The sequence below is a fragment of the Balaenoptera ricei genome, chromosome 4, assembly GCF_028023285.1.
Source record: "Balaenoptera ricei isolate mBalRic1 chromosome 4, mBalRic1.hap2, whole genome shotgun sequence".
Taxonomy (NCBI): Eukaryota; Metazoa; Chordata; class Mammalia; order Artiodactyla; family Balaenopteridae; genus Balaenoptera; species Balaenoptera ricei.
In genome coordinates this window covers 28,444,930-28,469,109 of record NC_082642.1, presented here as the reverse complement: position 1 = coordinate 28,469,109, position 24,180 = coordinate 28,444,930, and the positions used below count along the sequence as shown (strand labels likewise).

Below are 24,180 nucleotides of genomic sequence, written 5' to 3'. Positions count from 1 at the left end.
GACAAAAAAAATATGCTTTAATTCCTCTGATAGGGATCTGCTGCTAAAATGTCCTTTTGTGCTAACTTGCTTTCTCTTTTACACATTGATGCACTTTGGCCCAGGTAACCTGCCCCATCAAAGGAATCCATCTGCCTATTGTTTATGTCTCACTTCCCTCTTCTATGGGTTTTATTTCTCCTTTTAGTCTCTTTTCCATTTCTCCCTGCCACAGAGGGATGAGGTCTTACACCCAGGCAGGAAATTCCTTCATAAGAGCTGCTCCACTGAGTCTGGGTCTCCTTTCAACTCCTCTTCTGAGACATGCTTAATCGCAGTGTTAAAGCTGATTGAAGGGCTGGATAGATGCTTTTCTATGCAGGTGTTTCAAAAGCGCTAATGAAGAAAGTCAGTTTTCATTGACTTCATTGCATTGTGTTTCTTTTATTACCACCAAAGGGGTCAAATGGACTTCCCGGCAGGAAAGGAGAGAAGGGAAACGAGGGGCACAAAGGACCTCAGGTGCGTGACTCAGATGGTACCATAAATGGTCTCCAACCTTCATTTTCCTCTTGCTTCAAAGACATCTTCAAGTAGAGTTTATTTTATATTATCTAGTATGGAGTATTTCATTTGGGGATTAACTTGGGACAAATTGGGGACAAATCTTTAGCACAACTCAGATTCCTTGTACATTCGTCTTTCTCCTTCCCGGGGGTTTGACTTGGAAAGCACAAACTCACTTCATCCGCCTGAAGGAAGCCTTTAGAAGAATGCACCTCTTGCTGACTCTTGAACATTTCAAAACCTGATACGTTATTCTGCTTTTTCTAACTTTTAAAAATTATCAGTGCCATGCCTATCTCCATTGACTATAGATATTTGAAATGGACTCTGCAAAGATCCCTCGCTACCCAAATTTATTTGATTCTTAAGTTCAGCTTTGAATTCACCCTCTGAAACTACTTGATTCCCAAGTTTCTGACAGTAAGTAATGAGAGTTTGGATGGTGAGAGATTCATATGAAAAATGTTCTGAATCTATTCAGTTTTTCAGCTCAGATAGCGAGAGTTTAGAAGGCAAGCGATACCCATGTTTGCTCAGTTATCTTCCCAGCATATTTGTGAAAGACCGTTTTGCCCCTTTGCAGATCGGGAAACTGAAACACATTTGACATCCCATTTTATATGTGTGGATGGCACAGAGCACAAAAGTGACAATGACAGCACAGTCTTGTTCTAACAAAATCAGTCCATAACAAACTTGCCACATTCAGAAATAACATGTGTTGTGTCAAGAGTGCCTTTTTTATTTCTCACTAAGCCCCCATTTGGACTAGCGATGTCCCTGCCGATAAAGACTTGGGGTCCTCTAACCAGGACTGTAGCCCGAGTCACCTGGTTTCAGGCTGGGTTTCTTGTTAAGGAGGCATCAAGAAATTGTTAGAAATGACAGGAAGAAAAGCAAAACTAATCTAACAGGTTTTGTACAAATTGCTGTAGCACCAACATCTGTGTTTCCTATATTCTTTCAGGGTGCTCCTGGGCCAGTGGGAGATAAAGGGAGTGTTGGAAGGCCTGGACTTTTGGGGAAAAAGGTAAGTGTTATTTCTTACAGATTTCAGATACTGAGAAAATAGTAGCTCCATTTTTTTTCTTGATTTTCATTTTAATTCTTCACACGATCCAAGCACAATCAACCACTCACCAGCTTTCTGCCAATATTCTTTTCCTTCCTCTCTGAAACTGCCCCATTTCACTAGGAGAGACAAGGTTTATTCACCTACCATGAAACAACTCTGATAAACTCAACTCGCTGGTTTCCTGAATGCATCAAGACACTTGGTGGTAGAGTCGGCCAGAGGCATGGGGGATGTCAGAACTCAGATCTGTTCATGCATGCAATTCTCGGTCTAACTCAACCTACCTTCTCAGAAATGTCCTTATTGGAGATCGTTAGAGAACAGACCGTTGGCCTGTTCAGAATCTCACTCCCCTGCTCAAAACCTTTCAGCAGCTCCCTCCCCCAGGGCCAGCTTCGTGGGCCTGGGACCCATTCATTCACACAGGGGGCCTCGCTTAGAAGGCACCCCTACTTGGCCTCAAGCTCTGCTATCACAGTCTGGAAAGTTTGCTTTTGAGTTAAGGGCCCATGCTTTCATTTGAGTCCCACAGATTATGTCACTGGTCTTAACTTCAGATGACCCTTAGGAAAATCTCCAAACTTTCCAGTAGCTTAGAAGACCCTTTGACCCTGTTTAATTCTAAGGCTTCCTAGCTCATCTCCCTCCTGTGTGCCTTCCCAGGCTTCTCACTGTGCCTTCCTCCTCCATTCTCACTCCTCCCTTGGTCCTTCTTCCAGCTCACACAACTTATCCTTTAAGCCTCAGCATCCCTGCTCCCTTCCTTCAGGCAGCCAGCCTGCCCGCCCCACCAAATCTGACTTAGAGTCCCCTTCTCTCTGCTGCCACAGCACCCTGAACTTTATCACACAGTATAGAATTGCCTAATTGTCTCTCGTTCCAACCAGAGTATTCTTGGTGAGGGCTGGACCACATCGGGCATGTTCAACAGTTCCTTTTCCAGGACAATAAATAACTGTTGGATGGGTGAATAAATCAGCAAATGAATCCACTTTCCCTGGAGTAAATTTTCCACTCTTTCTCTTCTCCTTTAGTCTTTCTATAGCACTGGGAAAGCAGTACTGAGTCCAGCTTTGGGCTGTGCTAGTGTTTCCTGCTTGCCTTTGGGAAGATGGTTATTTATTCCCTACACTCCCTTGCTTACTGAGCATTGAGCCCTCACTGAGAACCCTGAGTGTCCCCAACTAGTGTACAGAACGTCCTATGGTGGGAGCCAAGTTTGATTTTTACTGATCTGAAGCTCTCCTTGTCTCACTAGGGAGAACCTGGAATTCCTGGAGATCCAGGGCCACTGGGGCAAGCTGGACGGCGAGGAAAGCAAGTATGAGGTTTTAGGACTCTTACCCTTTAGCAGCTCCAAGGGCTCAGTAAAGAGAAGGGGGCTGACACCATCAGCTTAAGCACCTGGGGTCCTGAAAGTATTTTGGGACCGCCTAGGAAGATGTAGGGACATTCCTCCTGCTCCCTGAAGCACTCATTCTATAGCTAGTCTGTCTGCTAAAACAAAGGGAGAACAGCAAGAGGGAAAGGAGAATGCAGAGAGAATAAAGGATGAGCTCAGTATTTTAACAACCTATATGGCCATGTCAGTTGAAAATCAGGTGACTTCTTGCAAAACTCCAGAGTGACAAGAGGGTAGTAGGATCAAGAAACAGGGTATCTGTTCTAGTTGCTCTGGCTGTACCAGAGTCTCAGTTCATAAAGCAGTCAATATAAGAAAAAAATAGGAAAAAAATTAATTTCTTTTCAAAAATAACGTTTATTACAAATGTTATGCATAGATATTGTAGAAAATTGACTAAGCATAAAACATGGGAAATGGGAAAGAAAAATTACCCATAATCCCACCATTTTGAAATATTTATCATTAATGTCCTGGAGATAGAAAAAAAACATTCTTTTTCCCTATTAACAATGTATCATGGGCATATTTCCATGTCATTATATTTTTCCCTCAAAGTTACTTTCAATAGCTTCAAAATATTCTACTGAATGTATATACCTTAGTTCACTTGACCACCTTCTTATTACTGTATATTTAGTTTGCTTTCAGTTTTTCACTGTCTTAAAATAGCACAGCAATGAACATTCTTGTATGTAATGACATTTTTGGATAAAACCATAATTAATTTCTACATAGAAATTTCTAGAAGTAGCATAGCTGGGTCAAGGAATATGTACATGTTTAATTAAGGCTTTGAACTCTATTGCAAAGTGTCCTTAGGAAAATTCCAAGGACGTATATACCCTTGTGTTGTGCAGGAAGAGTGCTCACTTCAGGGCATACACACCAACAATGGGTATTGTCACTTTCTTTTCTTTCATCTTTATCAATTTTACTGACCAAAAATGATGTCTCATTACTGTTTCAAATTGCATTTCTTTGGTTACTAGTGAGGATAACATTTTTCCATATGTTTATTGGCCATTTACAATTCCTTTTTGGGGAATTCCTCACCCAGTGTTCTTTGGACCAGCTCCTAATTTTCCAGGCAAGTAACTGCCACTGACTCCACTAGTCCTAAATGACCATCACTCTGCCTCCTGTCATGTCTGCACAGTGGAGCTGACCAAAGAAGTACCAGAGCACATACCAGGAAGTATGGAAAACTAAACGGCATGAATATTCCAAGAGTTCAAGTTCATCAGGCCCCCTCCACCTGGAAGTCCCTGGTGCTTTTATCCTGACACCATAATCTTCCCAGTATAGGTTACAATTAATTTTCACTCTTGAGAAATTGAAATGAACTGATATATTCACAGGGTGATTATGGCATTCCGGGCTACGGTCCTATGGGACGTAAAGGAGTAAAGGTAAATATGGAAAACAATTATTTCTTTAACTGGTGAATCAATTAAATGGTGTGTTGATTTATTTATGTTCTCTGCTGAAAATCGTAGGGCCCAAGAGGATTCCTTGGAGATATGGGTCAAAAGGTATTGTACACATAACTTGTCAAAGTTACAATGATCTTGACCTTCTACTTGAGAATTAAGATAAGTCTGTGGATCTGAATGAAACAGGAAAAAAAAAGCAAGACAATCGGTTTGCCTGAGCTTCATGAAGAAAGGACCATACTTAACTCCTATGAACCTTTAAATTGGAAAATATGTCCTTCACTGCCTGATGTCCCTTATCTTGAAACCCTACCTCTAGGTACCCTCTCAAGTTTAGTCCTTAGTCCTTTTCTTGATTTCTCTACCCTGGTGATCTCATGCAAAACTCTTGCCTTCTGCTATTGTACTTTGCCCTTCATTATCGTGGCCTTCACTTCCTCTTACCTGAAAGATTACCATATTCTCATTAGTTTCCTACTTGCAACTTTAACCTGTTTCAGTTAATCCCAAACACTACTCTCTTGATTTTTCCCAAAGTATAACTTAGTTATGTTACTCTCTTGGTCAAATATCTTCTAGAATTCCTCATTGCCTACCAGCCTGAAATTCACCTCCAAGCTCTACGACAAGACATTCCTTCCATTTCAACCAGAGTAGCTCAGGTTATATCTGTTTTATACACTGGAATTCCATAATAAGATTTATTTAAAAAAAAAGAATCCTTAAAAATGAACTTATTTACAAAACAGAAATAGACCCACAGACATAGAAAACAAACTTATGATTACCAAAGGGGAAGGGGGGAGGGATAAATTAGGAGTTCGAGATTAACATACATACACTACTATATATAAAATAGATAAACAACAAGGACCTACTGTATATATAGCATAGAGTACTACACTCAATATTTTGTAAAAACCCATAAAGGAAAAGAATCTGAAAAAGAATATATATATATTATATATGTGTGTGTGTATAACTGAGTCATTTTGCTGTACACTTGAAACTAACACAACACTGTAAATCAATTATACATCAATAAAAATTAATTAAATAAATGAAAGTATCTTGTATGTCTTCCAATCATTGATGCTCAAATTAAAATAGAAACTATGGATTAAAAAATAGAATGTCTAAGTAAATTGAATCAACTACAGTATAGGAAAATAACCAATTTTTGATTCCCTTAAAAGTGCTTTTAATTGATGAATTACTAAAAGAGATTCTTTCCTTAGGTGGAGAAGGGTTCAAGAAGGGACTATATAAATAACTGTTAGGATAGGAGTTCTCATTGTAAAGGACCAATTTTCTAATTTGCTGATAAAGAGAAAATTAGCATATTTCAATTTACAGATAAATGTTAAATTAGCATATTGATAAGTGTTAAATTAGTTTTCCACCAAAGTCAGAATAAATTTCTTTTTACCTTCAACTTTTTGAGAAATGATTCATGAATTTAGGAAGTAATTCATTATTTAGTACTTTATGTAGTCAATACCCCATATGTTTTCCTTGATTTTCAAGCATTTTTCTTTAGGTATTTTTAGTAACTGATTGGATAGCCATTGTATTGATATTGATGCATAAATATTTGTATTCTCAGAAAATTAAAATAGTTTGGAGAATATCTAGGTGTATCAATGACTTAGTTCTAAATGACAAGAAGGAATGACATTTAATATTTAATATATGATATAGTTATAAGATCAATTAGATTTTGGTTTGGAGAGAATTATTTTTATTCTTTCATAGCAAGTATTTTAATATCTTGATTTCTTATATCTGAATCTTTAGGGTGTTGTTGGTGATCCTGGAATTCCTGGGGGGCCTGGACCCAAAGGATTTAGGGGACAAACAGTAAGTGACCTGTAATTCCAGAAATAATAAATGTTTCTTTGGAAGATTCTGGCTTTTATGTTGTAATTATAAATGTGGATTGTCAATCCAACCCAGGGTCATCTGAAATGCCACTTCCTAGCTGTGTGATCTTCAACACATCTTTTCAAGTTCTCTATTTCTATAACATGGGAGTTAAACTTAATGACACAAAAGCTACTTTCAACTCTAAAATTCTATGGTTCCATGAATCTGAACTATTTTAAGTATTTACAGATTGATAACAGGCTATTCTAAAAAGTACCAGTGTCTTCCAGTCTTTTCTAGGGCACATATTAAAGCCCAGAATATTAACCCTGTGAGTGGAAATGAAGCTGACATCTTCCTACTGTGTCCTGGAGGATTTTCTGACAGTTCCAGTCCCCAGAGCCAAGGTCACCTGGGGTATTCATTTTAAGGAAGGCTGTTGAGATGTTCTAAATAGCAAAGTGCAGAGTAGAGTGTTATACTTATTAAAAAACCAAAATGCCAAGACAAGCATCCTTTCATTTTAAAGTTTCAGTGTAATATCGATGGTCATTACCAGCATGAAAGAGATGCAATTCAACAGATATTTTACATCTGGCTGGACAAATTTCATTAGCATCTATATCCATCACCTTGAGTTATGGGAATGATACAGCCAACCCATGTCCTTATATATGTGGGGAATTATTTTTCTTATTTGATTCTTTGTAGATGGCAGTTTTTTATTAGATCGCCATATGCTCTAGTGTATTCACTTGTTTAAAGCACCAATTCTAGCTTATGACTAATTTAGATTTAAATGCACAGCCAGTGCCAGAGCAAAGGATATCACTAAATGAAGAGGGAAATGGATGTTTACCAATAATTAAGAATGACTATTTAGGATGAAAGATAAAAATCATATGATCATCTCAATAAATGCTGAAAAAACATTTGACAAAATTCAACATCCTTTCAATATAAAAACTCGTAACAAATTGGGTATAGAAGGAAAGTACCTCAACATAATAAAGGCCATATTTGAAAAATCCACAACTAACATCACAGTCAACAATGAAAGGCTGAAAGCTTTCCTGCTAAGACCAGGAACAAGACATAGGTGTCCACTCTCACTACTCCTTTTCAACATAATACTGGAAGTCCTAGCTCTAGTCCTAGAGCAATTAGGCAAGAAAAAGAAATAAAAGTCATCCAAACTGGAAAGGAAAAAGTGTCTGTTTGAAGATGATATGATCTTATAGATAGAAAATCTTAAAGACTTCATCAAAAAACTGTTAGAAGTAATAAACAAATTCAGTAAAGTTGCAGGATACAAAATCAACATATAAAAATCAGTTGTGTTTCTATACACTAACAATGAACTATTGGAAAAATTAATTTTTCTGTGAGTTCTGTGGGAAAAAAAGAATGGCTATTTATATTACACCTAAGGAATTTGCTTAACTTGAATTAATAGTTGCTTTTGCTAAAAAAATTTTTTTTAATTATAAAGTCACATTAAGGCTGAGGTAGTCTCCATGGATAGAGGATGTGGAAACTCATGAATATTTCTATCTGCAGCTCACTGTAGGCTTGAAAGGTGAAGAAGGCTCTCAAGGACCCCAAGGCCCTCCTGGACGGAGAGTAAGTACACTCATGAGAACTAAGGGGCATGTGCTGCTTCCTAGGGTGCCCACTGGAATGAGCACAGAATTTAAAGTCAGAAGCACTGGTTCAAGTCCAGACTCTGCTTCTTGCTACCTGGGTGCCCTTGGACTAGTCTCTGGGTCTCTCAATTTCCTTCTAAAGTGGGAGTGACATGTCCTGTTGGAAACACCTCAAAAGGTAGCTGTGAGGATCAGATAATCAAGTGTGAATGCTCTTCATAAACTATAAAGTTCAATGCAAATATGAGCTGTGACTGTTAATTTTTACTGAAGGTTTAAAAATAGGGACGGGAATGCATAAGCTTCATTAAGGTGTCCTGACAAGTTGATAGAATTTCCCAAACCACTATTTTTGCCTTCCTGACCTCTCGATTTAGACGCTGGGGAGATTTGGAAATAAAATTGCAACTTTCCACTGTGATTCAATTACAAAAGAAATGGCACCTCTAGAAGCGTTCCTGGGCAGAGCCAGGCACATCTCCCACTGAGAAGATATCCATATCTTTATTTTAGTGCCTTATGTGTTATTGTGATGACATTAACATGTCTCTCTCCCCTAAAGAGAACAGTCAAATAAGAACTAAATGTTGCCACCATCTGTGTTTTGTGTGTGAGGTGCAGGAAGCACCTTACCTTGTGTGTAAGGACAGGAGCAACTGCTTCTCTTGTTTTGTGTATTGTGTTTGTTTTCTGACTACCTGTAGGGGTTCTTTAACTTGCAACTTTATAAAGAAAACAAAAACATGGATGTTTTGTGGAAAACTGAATCCGTAGTAGAATGGTAATCAACTCACTGTAAAGGATACTCTGGTACAATCTTTTCTTTCTTTTGAATTAAGGAACTGGTGGCTATTCTCAGTCATGTGGGTGAGAATCTGGTCTCTGAGTCAATCTGGACTGGTCTGGATTTGCCTCCTTTCCAGATTCTGGAGCTCTCCCTGGAGGTCCCATATCTTCTTGCTCTTGTGTTTGGCCATGCTGGTCTGGTATACCGTGGTTTCTCTGTCTCATGCCTGTGGTTCTCAGTCTCTCCTTAAGAAGTTGCTCGAAGTTACTGTTAAACTCAGTCTTTTGGAACCTACTCTCCACAGTTCTGATTTTCTGTAGGGTGTGGGCTGCCTACTCTATTCATTAGCTGGAAACTCTTCCTCTCTCTGTTTAAATGGCTCTGCATTCTTTTCTGTTTTCTGCTGTCACTTGTAAAGGGAAGAATAAGTCTCTGAATCTTTTAGTGAGATGCGTATTTCTTGCTTTGGGTCAGGAAGAAAATATGTCCCCAGTGGGTAGAATCATGGATGCCATGACAGTTCCGGCTACTACCAGCAGCACACAGTGGGCCACCTCAGCATTCAGCAGACACTTAACTGTTCATTGGATGGATGAATGGTTGGATGGATAGATGGATAGATGGATGGATGGACAGATGCCCAGTTGTCGTTTAGAACAGAGGTTCTTACACTAACATTCATGGATGAGCTTCTGAGGGGTCAGTGAAATTGTACAGCAATCATGAGCATGTGACAGCATTTTCTGAAGCCACCAAACATCCTAGCTTTCAACAGCTGCCCAAAGGAATTCATATGTGCAAACACATTAGGAACCAACTGCCAAGAAGAAGGCTGATCCTGATAAAAAGGAATTAAAAGGAAAAAGAGAAAAGCTGACACTATCAAGAAAGGCAGCTGACTGTGTTTAGAGCCTTCCCTGACTCATCACACCCAATTATCTGTACTCCTTTCCACCATCACCTTTCAGCATTTATGAGCTTAGTGTGTATGCTCTTCTTCTGTGTAATGTCCATTCGGCTATGTAATTGTCTTTTTTTTTTTTTCACATATGTTGGGGTTGTGTGCTGCTGCCAGTGTTTTAAATATACTTCAGTAAATGTCTCTCCTTCATGCTACTCTTTGGGAAGCCTGCTGTTTATAATTTTAAGTATTCTTATGAGAAATGCCTTCTAAATGTTCTATCTGCAGTACAAGTATCTTTTAAAAGTACTTCTGTTTCTTTCCTTCTTGTCGTCCTAGAAAAATCATTCAGTTCAATCTAGATAGACATTAGCTTAATTGATCAAACACTGAAACAGAAAGGTTTATACTCTCAGTGTGTGGGGGGAGAGCACTGAAGACTCCAATTCACATACCAATAACTTGCTCTGTTTTTGTTTTCCTAGGGCCCTAAAGGCATGGCAGGGCAGCGGGTATATTCTGTACGTATTGTCTTATTCACACACACAAAAATGCAACCTGTTCACTGGGAAATGAATATGGCCACTTGGAATTCGCTGTGTTTATGTTTCTTATTTTCTCTCTCCTTTTTCATGTACAGCAATGTGATCTAATCCAATTCATGCAGGACCATAGTCGTGAGTATCTGTGTGTCGTAGAGCATCATTGATTAGTGAGGGCACTTAGGATGAAGACAGTGTGGGGATGTGGAATCAGTAGGCTGAACTCACTGGTGGAGAAGCCATATATCCTCAGCAGCAGGCTTGCTGTGAGTGCCTGCTGTGGGAACAGCTCACAACAAAGGAGGAAGGAAAAGGCACATGCCTTAGCTCAGAGGTGTGCTTCCTAGAGGGAGAGAAAACATGCCTGTGGGAAACAATCAGTGATCAACTCAAAAGGTGTGTGACTCAGTTCACACTAGTATAACAATTATGTACAAAGGCCTGGAGGGCATGGTGTTAAAGGGAAGAACATGGGGACATGGGGTTGCTTGGCTACTTCATTAAAGAAGGCTGCTTGAATGGAAGTCATTGAATCTGGTTATAGGAAGTGATGGGAAGCAGCAAGAGAGTAGTTTCACAGACTCGGAGACATAGAGAACAGACTTGTGGTTGCCAAGGGGGTGGGGGGTGGGGAGGGATGGATTGGGAGTTTGGGATTAGCAGGTGCAAACTATTACATATAGAAAGGGTAAACAACAAGATCCTACTGTGTAGCACAGGGAAGCATATTCACTACGCTGAGATAAACCATAATGGAAAAGAATGTGTATATGTATATATATGAATAACTGAATCACTTTTCTGTACAGCAGAAATTAACACAACATTGTATATCAACTATGCTTCAATAAAATAAATTTTTTGAAAAAGGGAGTAGTTTCAGCAAAGGAATAAAGCAGGGTCAACAAAGAGAGAGGTTGTCTGTCATTATGATCAAGGAGAATATGAGGTAGAAAAAGACCCAGTGATCTCATTTCTGGAAATTTATGCTAAGGAAATAAAGGAAAAAAATTATAGATACAGAGGTTGTTGAAATATTATTCATTAGAGAAAAATGACTATATATGTAGACTGTTTATACTTATAGAATAATTGGGTTATAGTCCATCATCCTCTGATAAAATATTAAGCAGATATGATTTTTATGAAGACTCACACAAATATGAAAAATATTGTCATTAAAAAGCAGAAAATTAAATTAACTTCATTTTTACATATAGATAAATATATGTACATAGAAACAAATACTAGAAGAGGAATTGGGAAAATGTAACCATGTATTGTGTTAGGGTGGTAGAATTCTAGGTGATTTGTCTTTCTTCATGTTTCCATTTCAATTTATAATCATGCCTATACAATCACAATCAGAAGAATGGAAAATGGGAAAATCGGAAAGACATTGTAGGAGACTGGATAAAAATGTAGTCATTGCAAGTGTGTAGCCAGGAAAGACCAACAACAAAAACAAGTTTAAAACAACTGTAAGGACTCCCTCTTGCAAGAGCACTGGAATCACAAGTAACTGCTGAACAACCATTGACAGGAAGACAGTGGAACTCACTAAAAAAGTTACCCCACATCCAAAGACAAAGGAGAAACCACAATGAGATGGTAGGAGAGGGTGCAATCACAAAATCAAATCTCATAACTGGTGGGTGGGTGACTTACAAACTGGAGAACAATTATACCACAGAAGTCCACACATTGGAGTGAAGGTTCTGAGAACCATGTCAGGCTTCCCAGCCTGGGGGTCCGGCAACAGGAGGAGGAATTCCCAGAGAATCAGACTTTGAAGGCTAGCAGGACTTGACTGTAGGACTTCAACAGGACTGGGGGAAACAGAGATTCCACTCTTGGAGGGCAAACACAAAGTAGTGGGTGCATCAGGACCCAGGGAGAAGGAGCAGTGACCCCATAGGAGACTGAACCAGAGCTACCTGCTAGTGTTGGAGGGTCTCCTGCAGAGGTGGGGGGTGGCAGTTGCTCACCGCAGGGACAAGGACACTGGCAGCAGAAGTTCTGGGAAGTACTCCTTGGCATGAGCACTCCCAGAGTCCACCATTAGCTCCACTAAAGAGCCTGTAGCCTCCAGTGCTGGCTCACCTCAGGCCAAACAACCAACAGGGAGGGCACTCACACCCACCCATCATCAGACAAGTGGATTAAAGTTTTACTGAGCTCTGCCCACCTGAGCATCACCCAGCTCTACCCACCACCAGTCCCTCCCATCATGAAGCTTGCAGAAGCCTCTTAGATAGCCTCATCTACCAGAGGGAAGGCAATAGAAGCAAGAAGAACTACAATCTTGCAGCCTGTGGAACAAAAACCACATTCACAGAAAGATAGACAAAATGAAAAGGCAGAGGGATATGTACCAGATGAAGGAACAAAATAAGACCCCAGAAAAACAATTAAATGAAGTGGAGATAGGCAACTTTCCAGAAAAAGAATTCAGAATATTGATAGTGAAGATGATCCAGGATCTTGGAAAAAGAATGGAGGCAAAGATCGAGAAGATGCAAGAAATGTTTAACAAAGACCTAGAAGAATTAAAGAACAAACAAACAGAGATGCACAATACAATAACTGAAATGAAAAATACACTAGAAGGAATCAATAGCAGAATAACTGAGGCAGAAGAACGGATAAGTGACCTGGAAGAGGACAGAATGATGGAATTCAATGCCATGGAACAGAATAAGAAAAAAGAATGAAAAGAAATGAAGACAACCTAAGAGACCTCTGGGAAAACATTAAACGCACCAAAATTTGCATTATAGGATTCCCAGAAGAAGAGAGAGAGAAAGGGTCTGAGAAAATATTTGAAGAGATTATAGTTGAAAACTTCCCTAACATGGGAAAGGCAATAGCCGCCCAAGTCCAGGAAGCACAGAGAGTCCCAGGCAGGATAAACCCAAGGAGAAACACACCAAGACACATAGTAATCATATTTACAAAAATTAAAGACAAAGAAAAAAATTTTAAAGCAATAAGGGAAAAACAACAACTAACAAACAAGGGAACCCCCATAAAGTTAACAGCTGATTGCTCAGCAGAAACTCTACAAACCAGAAGGGAGTGGCATGATACACTTAAAGTGATGAAAGGGAAGAACCTACAACCAAGATTACTCTACCCGGCAAGGATCTCATTCAGATACAATGGAGAAATCAAAAGCTTTACAGACAAGCAAAAGCTAAGAGAATTCAGTACCACCAAACCAGCTCTACAACAAATGCTCAAGGAAGTTCTCTAAGTGGGAAACACAAGAGAAGTAAAGGACCTACAAAAACAAACCCAAAACAATTAAGAAAATGGTAATAGGAACATACATATTAATAATTACCTCAAATGTGAATGGATTAAATGCTCCAACCAAAAGACACAGGTTCAATGAATGGATAAAAAAACAAGATATATATATATATATATATATATATATATATATATATATATATATATATATATGCTGTCTACAAGAGACCCACTTCAGTCCGAGGGACACATACAGACTGAAAGTGAGGGGATGGAAAAAGATATTCCATGCAAATCGAAATCAAAAGAAAGCTGGAGTAACAATACTCATATCAGATAAAGTAGACTTTAAAATAAAGAATGTTACAAGAGACAAGGAAGGACACTACATAATGATCAAGGGATCAATGCAAGAAGAAGATATAACAATTATAAATATATATGCACCCAACTTAGGAGCACCTCAATACATAAGGCAAATGCTAACAGCTATAAAAGAGGAAATCGACAGTAACATAATAATAGTGGGGGACTTTAACACCTCACTTATACCAATGGACATATCATCCAGAGAGAAAATTAATAAGGAAACACAAGCTTTAAATGACACAATAGACCAGGTAGATTTAATTGATATTTATAGGACATTCCATCCAAAAACAGCAGATCACACTTTCTTCTCAAGTGCACACGGAACATTCTCCAGGATAGATCACATCTTGGGTCACAAATCAAGCCTCAGTAAATTTAAGAAAATTGAAATCATATCAAGCATCTTTTCCAACCACAAAGCTATGAGATTAGAAATCAATTACAGGGGAAAGAATGTAAAAAACACAAACACACAGAGGCTAAACAATGCATTACTAAATAACCAAGAGATCACTGAAGAAATCAAAGAGGAAATCAAAAAATACCTAGAGACAAATTACAACAAAAACACAAGGATCCAAAACCTATGGGATGCAGCAAAAGCAGTTCTAAGAGGGAAGTTTATAGCAATACAAGCCTACCTCAAGAAACAAGAAAAATCACAAATAAATAATCTAACCTTACACCTAAGGGAACTAGAGAAAGAAGAACAAACAAAACCCAAAGTTAGCAGAAGGAAAGAAATCATAAAGATCAGAGCAGAAATAAATGAAATAGAAACAAAGAAAACAATAGCAAACATCAATAAAACTAAAAGGTGGTTCTTTGAGAAGATAAACAAAATTGATAAACCATTAGCCAGATTCATCAAGAAGAAGAGGGAGAGGACTCAAATCAATAAAATTAGAAATGAAAAAGAAGAAGTTACAACAGACACGACAGAAATACAAAGCACCCTAAGAGACTACTACAAGCAACTCTATGCCAATAAAATGGACAACCAGGAAGAAATGGACAAATTCGTAGAAAGGTATAACCTTCCAAGACTGAGCCAGGAAGAAATAGAAAATATGAACAGACAAATCACAAGTAATGAAATTGAAACTGTGATTAAAAATCTTCCAACAAACAAAAGTCCAGGACCAGATGGCTTCACAGGTGAATTCTATCAAACATTTAGAGAAGAGCTAACACCTATCCTTCTCAAACCCTTCAAAAAATTGCAGAGGAAGGAACACTCCCAAACTCATTCTATGAAGCCACCATCACCCTGATACCAAAACCAGACAAAGACACTACAAAGAAAGAAAATTACAGACCGATATCACTGATGAATATAGATGCAAAAATCCTCAACAAAATACTAGTAAACAGAATCCAACAACACATTAAAAGGATCATACACCACGATCAAGTGGCATTTATCCCAGGGATGCAAGGATTCTTCAATATATGCAAATCAATCAATGTGATATACCATATTAACAAATTGAAGAATAAGAACCATATGATAATCTCAGTAGATGCAGAAAAAGCTTTTGACAAAATTCAACACCCATTTATGATAAAAACTCTCCAGAAAGTAGGCACAGAAGGAACCTACCTCAACATAATAAAGGCCATATACAGCAAACCCACAGCAAACATCATTCTCAATGGTGAAACATGGAAAGCATTTCCTCTAAGATCAGGAACAAGACAAGGATGTCCACTCTCACCACTATTATTCAACATAGTTTTGGAAGTCCTAGCCACGGCCATCAGAGAAGAAAAAGAAATAAAAGGAATACATATTGGAAAAGAAGTAAAACTGTCACTGTTTGCAGATTACATGATGCTATACATAGATAATCTTAAAGATGCCACCAGAAAACTACTAGAGCTAATCAATGATTTTGGTAAAGTTGCAGGATACAAAATTAATGCACAGAAATCTCTTACATTCCTATACACTAACAATGAAAGATCAGAAAGAGAAATTAAGGAAACAATCCCATTCACCATTGCAACAAAAAGAATAAAATACCTAGGAATAAACGTACCGAAGGAGGTAAAAGACCTGTACTCAGAAAACTATAAGACACTGATGAAAGAAATCAAAGATAACACAAACAGATGGAGAGATATACCATGTTCTTGGATTGGAAGAATCAATATTGTGAAAATGACTATACTACCCAAAGCCATCTACAGATTCAATGCAATCCCTCTCAAATTACCAGTGGCATTTTTTTTACAGAACTAGAACAAAAAAATCTTAAAATTTGTATGGAGACACAAAAGACCCCAAATAGCCAACGCAATCTTGAGGGAAGAAAATGGAGCTGGAGGAATCATTCTCCCAGACTTCAGACTATACTACAAAGCTACAGTAATCAAGACAGTATGGTACTGGCACAAAAACAGAAATATAGATCAATGGAACAAGATAGAAAGCCCAGAGATACACCCACGCACCTATGGTCAAGTAACCTGTGACAAAGAAGGCAAGGATAAACAATGGAGAAAAAACAGTCTCTTCAATAAGTGGTGCTGGGAAAACTGAACAGCTACATGTAAAAGAATGAAATTAGAACTCTTCCTAACAGCATACACAAAAATAAACTCATAATGGATTAAAGACCTAAATGTAAGGCCAGACACTATAAAACTCATAGAGGAAGTATAGGAAGAACACTCTGACATAAATCACAGCAAGATCTTTTTTGATCCACCTCCTAGAGTAATGGAAATAAAAACAAAAATAAACAAATGGGACCTAATGAAACTTCAAAGCTTTTGCACAGCAAAGGAAACCATAAACAAGATGAAAAGAAAACCCTCAGAATGGGAGAAAATATTTGCAAATGAATCAATGGACAAAAGATTAATCTCCAAATTATATAAACAGTTCATGCAGCTCAATATTAAAAAAACAAACAACCCAATCAAAACATGGACAGGGGGCTTCCCTGGTGGTGCAGTGGTTGAGAATCCGCCTGCCAATGCAGGGGACACGGGTTTGAGCCCTGGTCTGGGAGGATCCCACATGCCACGGAGCAACTAGGCCCGTGAGCCACAACTACTGAGCCTGCACGTCTGGAGCCTGTGCTGCACAACAAGAGAGGCCGCGATAGTGAGAGGCCCGTGCACCGCGATGAAGAGTGGCCCCTGCTCGCCGCAACTAGAGAAAGCCCTCGCACAGAAACGAAGATCCAACACAGCCAAAAATTAATTAATTAATTAATTAAAAAAAAAACAAAAAAACGGGCAGAAGACCTAAATAGACATTTCTCCAAAGAAGACATACAGATGGGCAAGAGGCACATGAAGAGCTGCTCAACATCACTAATCATTAGGGAAATGCAAATCAAAACCACAATGAGGTATCACCTCACACCAGTTAGAATGGGCATCATGGAAAACTCTACAAACAATAAATGCTGGAGAGGGTGTGGAAAAAATGGGACCCTCTTGCACTGTTGGTGGGAATGTAAATGGATACAGCCACTATGGAGAACAGTATGGATGTTCCTTAAAATACTAAAAATAGAATTACCATATGACCCAGCAATCCCACAACTGGACATACACCCTGAGAAAACCATAGTTCAAAAAGATGCATGCACCCCAATGTTCACTTCAGCACTATTTACAATAACCAGGTCATGGAAGCAACCTAAATGTCCACTGACAGATGAATGGATAAAGAAGATGTAGTACATATATACTCAGCACAATATTACTCAGCCATAAACAGGAATGAAATTGGGTCATTTGTAGAGACGTGGTTGTACCTAGAGACTGTCATACGGAGTGAAGTAAGTCAGAAAGAGAAAAACAAATATCGTATATTAATGCATATATGTGGAATCTGGTAAAATGGTACAGAAGAACCAGTTTGCAAGGCAGAAATAGATACAGAGATGTAGAGAACAAACATATGGACACCAAGGGGGGAAAGCAGGGGGGAGGGGGTGGTTGTGGGATGAATTGGGAGATTGGGATTGACATATATACACTAATATGTATAAAATAGATAACTAATAAGAACCTGCTGTATAAAAAAATAAATAAATAAAATAAAATTTAAAATAAATAAATAAATAAAAACTCTAAGGCCACAGCGGGAGAGGTTTGGTACCACTGTGGATGAGGAGGCAGAGGAAGAATTGCGAAGAAAATCTTTTGGTAGGAAGAAGTGATGAGTTTAAACATTTTAGAGGCAGAGGAATGCTGTGTAGACCCTAAAGTGAAATGATCTACAGGCAGAATGGAAGCTGAAATTACTAACGTCCTTAGAGCCGCAGGGATGAATGAGCTTCCAAAGGATGTGAAACTAGAGAGACAGAAATGGAATTCTAAAGAATGAACCCAGGGAGATGCATTACCAAAAAGAGTGGGCCCAACACCAGAAAAAATGGCACTGCAGAGATGAGGAAGTCCCACCAAGTGTGGGCAACTTGGAAAGAGGCAAGAAGCAGTCAATGGAGAAAACTCCAAGGTTGAGTGGGGGAACCCATGTCAAAGATGTCACTTGAGAGCTGAAAGGCTCTCCAGCACAGGGAGGAGGTGAGAACCAGCCTGGGGCACAGGGAGAGGACAAGGGGGGAGCTATTGTAGGGAGAGGAGTGTGTGATCTAAATCAAGGAAGACCCAAGGGGTGGAAGGGGCAGGGAGGTGAATATCTATCTTGGAGGATTTGGGATGTGAGGGCATTTTCCAACACTGCATGAAAGGAGTTAGCCAGGAAATTAGTGGGTTGTCGGGAAGTGGGCGGAGTCTATAACCAGACAGGGTGCTGATCAGAGAGCATGGAACTCTAGAATGCAGAACTGAGATAGGGGTTTGGGTGACAGGCCTTTGGAGCTAATTCAGATGCCCTGCAAGGTTGGACTCCTGCTCCACCATGTTTGTTCTTCAGCCCTACAGCAGTTCCAGCTGCACTGGCATGAGGGCCCTGGGCTGGTGGGTGGGAACTTCCCCCAGAATAAAGTAAGAGATCTAGGAAGCTGGGGAGAATGGAGAGAGAAAGGGAGGTTGGGGATAAAACAGGAGGGCCCAAGTAATTGGAGTCTTAGGAGAGACATAAGAAAGAGAATTTTCAGGAAAAACTAAATTAAAAAAAAGAAACACCCTAAAAGAGGTCAAGTAGTTTCCCCAGACTGAAACTCAGACAAATGCACCTAATTCTAGAGTTTGTTCTTCTGGCCTCACAGCTGGGCTGGAAGTTAACAAATGGGACTTCTCAGTCAGGAAGAGAGATCTATTTCAGGCCTTGAGATGCAGAGGAGGCCGTGGGTTCTGTGTGCTCTCTGTTGGCAGTCAGCATCTCAGCAACTGCAGGATGAAGACAAACAAAAATGTTCCTGGGGTTGATGTGAGAGGGTTTGTGGGCTGTGGGCCAGCAGGATGGATGACCAGTTTGTTGCCAGGGCTAGTAAAATCTTTTATAGTCTCGGAGTGATTCATTTGCTTCCTAGGAATTGAGTAAAATGAACATGGAAATTGTCAGGCCTGTGCTTTCTTCAAGATTTGCCAATATTTCCCCCTGTTACATCTCACGCTTACCAGGTAAATCACTTGGAGAAACCAGATGCTTGGGAGAAAGCAGGGGGTTCCCCCAGTCTGGATACACGATCACTCAAACACAGGAGCTGTATTTTTTTTTAGCAGAGACAAAGTTCACTTGGAAATCCCCACAGCTCTGCAGAAAAATAGAGGTTCCCAAGGTGTTCATCAGTGAAGAAAATAAGACCCCGTATTTTAGTCCTGCCTTGTTGAATGGCTCTCAGAAGGCTGTAAAATAGAGACAAAACAAATTGAATATTAGCTATCTTACCTTTTAATCAGAGGCTCATCTGTTCTGTTTCTAAAACAAGTGATCAGTGATTCAAATTTCAAGCAGAATTCTGCTAATGTCTGCTGGCCACAGCTCACAAGGAGGAAAGGTCAGGAAGATCCACAAAATAATAAACTTCTGTGTCCACCCTCCTCCATCCTTTAACCTTGGCTTCCTGTAATTAGAAACTAGCCCCATTTGCAATTAAACAGAATATTAAACTTTTTTGAAATTTTATTTTTTGGATTATTTTTAGTCAGCATTGCAAAAATGTTAACAGACTCTTTCTCTCTCTCTCCTCTTTATAGCTTGTTGGAAAGGTGAGTATTCTTACCATATTATGCAGCTTGCTGAAATAATTCTTGCATTCTGACAAGACCGTACACACACTACTATATATAAAATAGATAACCAACAAGGACCTACTGTATAGCACAAGGAACTATACTCAGTATTTTGTAATAACCTATAAGGGAAAAGAATCTGGAAAAAATAGATATATATATGTATGTATAACTCAATCACTTTGCTGTAACTAACACAACACTGTAAATCAACTATACTTCAATAAATTAAAAAAAAAAAGTAAATGGGCAAAATATTTGAATAAACACTTCACAAAGGAAAAAAAAGAAACTCTCATCTCCACGGGAAAAGAGACTTCTTCCTTCTGTGCAGACACTTATTATGACTATAATTTTAAGTGTCGTGTTTGGACCTGACTATAAAATGCTGACTGCCAGCTCCCAGACCCTTCACACTGCTGTTCTTTCCAGGTCCTGCCAGTTTCCAACTCATTTTCTTCACGGGGTAGGTCCTGTGTTGTTGGACAATTCAGTGCAGGGCTGCTCACTGCCTGACCCATTCTGTTGCTCCATCTGCTGCTGAGTCCGTGAACACTGGCTCCTTGGACGGGCGATGTTTCCTTTCCTCCCTCTGACCTCCATTCACACCTTTCACCTCCACGTGCCCACCACTCGTCAGCCTGACCCGGAGGATGGAGGATGGTCTTCCTGGGGCCTAGACTGCAGTCGGTGTTCCGTGGTGCCTTAGACCCCTCGGATGATGTCACCCCTGAGCTGGTTAAGTCAACTCCAAGAGCTCCTGGTCTCCTAGAGGCCTGCTGACATAGATCCACCGGATCTTTGAGCTCATCCCAAAGTTTGGCACCATTCACTTTATTCAAAAAACAAAAAACAAAAAACTTAGTAAATCTAAACACTCAGTAAAACTTCAGGGGTTTGAATTAAATTTATCAGGTACCCTGCTGGGCACTAAGAAAGGGAGAGATTAAAAATAAATGGAAACTGGTGCTGTCTTCTGGGAAAATCTGTGATGATAAGTCAGCTCTGAAGATGCTATCTACCACTTCATTAAACCTTTTTAGTATAGGGCTAAGAAATAAGGCATAGTACATTTTTCTCATTGTCTTGTTCATTATTGGCTTGCATATTTAAAAAATTTCTTCGCAGCAAAATGTTTTGATTCAAAACACATCTCGAAATCAACACTTCCTCTTCTATTTCTGTTACTGGGAACAACGGTTGGGAGATGCTATATTTTGAGTTTAATGCATTTTGAGAGTTAGCCAGATTGGGGAGAGTAGATGTAGATGAGGGGGTGCTTAATTTTTAAATAATTTTATTTTCTCTTCCTGTGTTCAGACTTTAACAAGGACTTTGAAAAGTTTGGTTTGATACATAGGGCAGATTACCTATGAAATTCCCAAAGTGCAGTCATCATAAGACTATTAGGATTGAGTTGGAGACTACAGACAGTCCCATCTTTATAATAGCTCGTTGAAAGCCTGCCATGGTCAACTGTGCTGCCCCCTTCCTCCTGCCACCCTCGCTGTCATCCCAAAGCCCCTGAAATCCTCTCTCTCTGGAAACAGTCTCTTTGTCCTCTGAATCCCTGTGAAGAATAATAATCACTCTCTACCTTTCAATATCATGATCCTCCCCAGACAAGTTCCTCGAGGGCAAACTTGCATTTGTTCATCTTCATATGTATCTCACAGCACATATTACCCTGCATTTCACATGGTGGATACTCAATAAATATTTGCACATAAGTGGATGAAAATCTTCCAGCTGACTTTATCATTATTAGTAGATCATTTCTGAAGATTTTTGAAGAGAATAAACTTTCAGATTTTTTTTTGAATTTTATTTTTTTTTATACAGCAGGTTCTTATTAGTTATCCATTTTATACATATTAATGTATACATGTCAGTCCCAATCTCCCAGTTCATCCCACCACCACCACCACCCACCACCACTTTCCCCCCTTGGTGTCCATATGTTCGTTCTCTACATCTGTGTCTCTATTTCTGCCCTGCAAACCGGTTCATCTGTACCATTTTTCTAGGTTCCACATATATGTGTTAATATACGATATTTGTTTTTCTCTTTCTGACTTCACTCTGTATGACAGTCTCCAGATCCATCCATGTCTCTACAGATGACCCAATTTCGTTCCTTTTTATGGCTGAGTAATATTCCATTGTATATATGTACCACATCTTGATCCATTCATCTGTCGACGGACATTTAGGTTGCTTCCGTGTCCTGGTTATTGTAAATAGAGCTGCAATGAACATTGTGGTACATGACTCTTTTTGAATTATGGTTTTCTCAGAGTATATGCCCAGTATATTGGGTTGGGATTGCTGGGTCATATGGTAATTCTATTTTTAGTTTTTTAAGGAACCTCCATACAGTTCTCCATAGTGGCTGTATCAATTTACATTCCCACCAACAGTGCAAGAGGGTTCCCTTACCTTCAGATTTTCTGATAAGCCATAGTTTCCTTTAAAATTTTTCCATACAGTAAAATTCACTCTTTTGTTCAGTTTTACACATGCATAGATTCATGTAATCATTACCACAATCAGGATACAGGAAGTTCCATTAACCCAAATACTCCTTCCAATTTCTTTTTAAATAGCACTGATGGTGGGCAGTGAAGCCTGAGCATTATATAGCAAAATATCACTGCTCTGTATTTAGGTAACACCTTCAGGCTAACAAAGGAGAGTCTTTTCCTCCCTTTACATGTGGGTACCTCTGGTTCCAGAGTTTACGTGACACTTGCATTTTCCCAGACCTCAGTGTCAACCTGTCTCACTGGAGTAAAGGGAATGGGAAAGACTTTTGACCCAGTGAAATAACTTAATACTTTTGCTTCTCATTTTTGTAGAAAAGTGTCCAGTGTATCCAACAGAGCTAGTATTTGCCCTGGACCAGTCCTACGATATCACAGAGCAGAGATTTAATGAAACGAGGGACATCATCATTTCTATTGTCAATGACCTTCACATCAGGGAAAATAATTGCCCTGTGGGAGCAAGAGTTGTCGTGGTTTCCTTCGACTCAGGCACCAGCTACCTCATCCGTGGGTCTGACTACCATAGCAAGAAGCAACTCCTTCAGCTTCTTTCCCAAATTAAATATCAAAACTCTGGGGAAGTCCGAGATATTGGTAACACGATGAAGTTTGTGGCTCGGAACATCTTCAAGCGGACGTTAGGAGGAGCCAATGTGCAGAGAGTCGCTGTGTTTTTTAGCAATGGACAATCTGCCAGTAGGTCATCCATCATCACGGCCACCATGGAGTTTAGCGCCATGGACATCAGCCCTGCAGTCTTTGCTTCTAATGAAAGGGTTTCCCTTGACGAGGCTTTTGGGGTAAGTACTTCCCTGGTCAACGTATTTATTTTTAAGATATTGGTACTGGCAGGACGGGAATACTGGGGAGTAGGGGGACAGATGTGGCCTTTTGACCCCCTTTGCAATTTTCACAGCTGTATTGTTGCCAGGGTCCATGAAATCCAATTTTTAATAAGCACAGTAGCCAATGATAGCAGCCACCTTTGTTCAGGTCCTGCTGGGCACCAGACACTGTCCCTTTACATACACACTCAGGCATTCTCCAACCCTCTGAAGTAAATGCACATTATCTCCATTTAAAAATCAGGAAACTGAGACCCAGAGAGTTTGAGTGACCTCTTCAATTTTGTACAGCTATTAAGTGGCTAAATCAAGATTTGAACTAGGGCTGTCAATATAATGCTTTACCAGCCCTCTGCCAACCTGGTGTTTCTCAAATCTGTCATCTGCTAGCTGTATCTCATTGAACAGCTGGTCTTAAACTGTAATGGGTGAAGTTTAGGGGGTTTTTGAACCCTTAATGTTGTGTAAAACTTTGATGGGTATGAACCTTTTTCCCAAGAGAGGTTCCATCCCTTTTGGATTCACAGATTCTCATGGGATCTGTGCTTCTTTCTTTCTCCCCACAAACTGAAGAACTTCTCCATCTACTCTTCAACTATTTTAAAATCTACTCATATTGTCCATGAAATACATGTTCCTGGACCTGGGTAGAATCATTATGTCATCCAAGAGGTTATAAAGGTCTATTTTTACACATATACACATGTCTACTATAAAAAGAAAAGCTCTCTATAACATGAAGAGAGTCAATCTGCTCGTAAGGTATCCATGAATATTTTGGAAATAGGAGTCATAG

The 24,180-nt window shown here is 39.4% G+C and overlaps 1 protein-coding gene across 1 annotated transcript in view; it reads left to right on the top strand.

Moving 5' to 3' along the window:
* COL6A5 (collagen type VI alpha 5 chain) overlaps positions 1-24,180 on the top strand; it is a 111,513-nt gene that overhangs the window by 47,028 nt on the left and 40,305 nt on the right. The window contains exons 22-32 of the mRNA XM_059921933.1: positions 439-501; positions 1,514-1,576; positions 2,880-2,942; positions 4,385-4,435; positions 4,523-4,558; positions 6,257-6,319; positions 7,886-7,948; positions 10,145-10,180; positions 10,300-10,336; positions 19,958-19,969; positions 22,852-23,339. Of these exons, the coding sequence (XP_059777916.1) occupies positions 439-501; positions 1,514-1,576; positions 2,880-2,942; positions 4,385-4,435; positions 4,523-4,558; positions 6,257-6,319; positions 7,886-7,948; positions 10,145-10,180; positions 10,300-10,336; positions 19,958-19,969; positions 22,852-23,339 (975 nt within the window). The remainder of the gene's footprint in view (positions 1-438; positions 502-1,513; positions 1,577-2,879; positions 2,943-4,384; positions 4,436-4,522; positions 4,559-6,256; positions 6,320-7,885; positions 7,949-10,144; positions 10,181-10,299; positions 10,337-19,957; positions 19,970-22,851; positions 23,340-24,180) is intronic.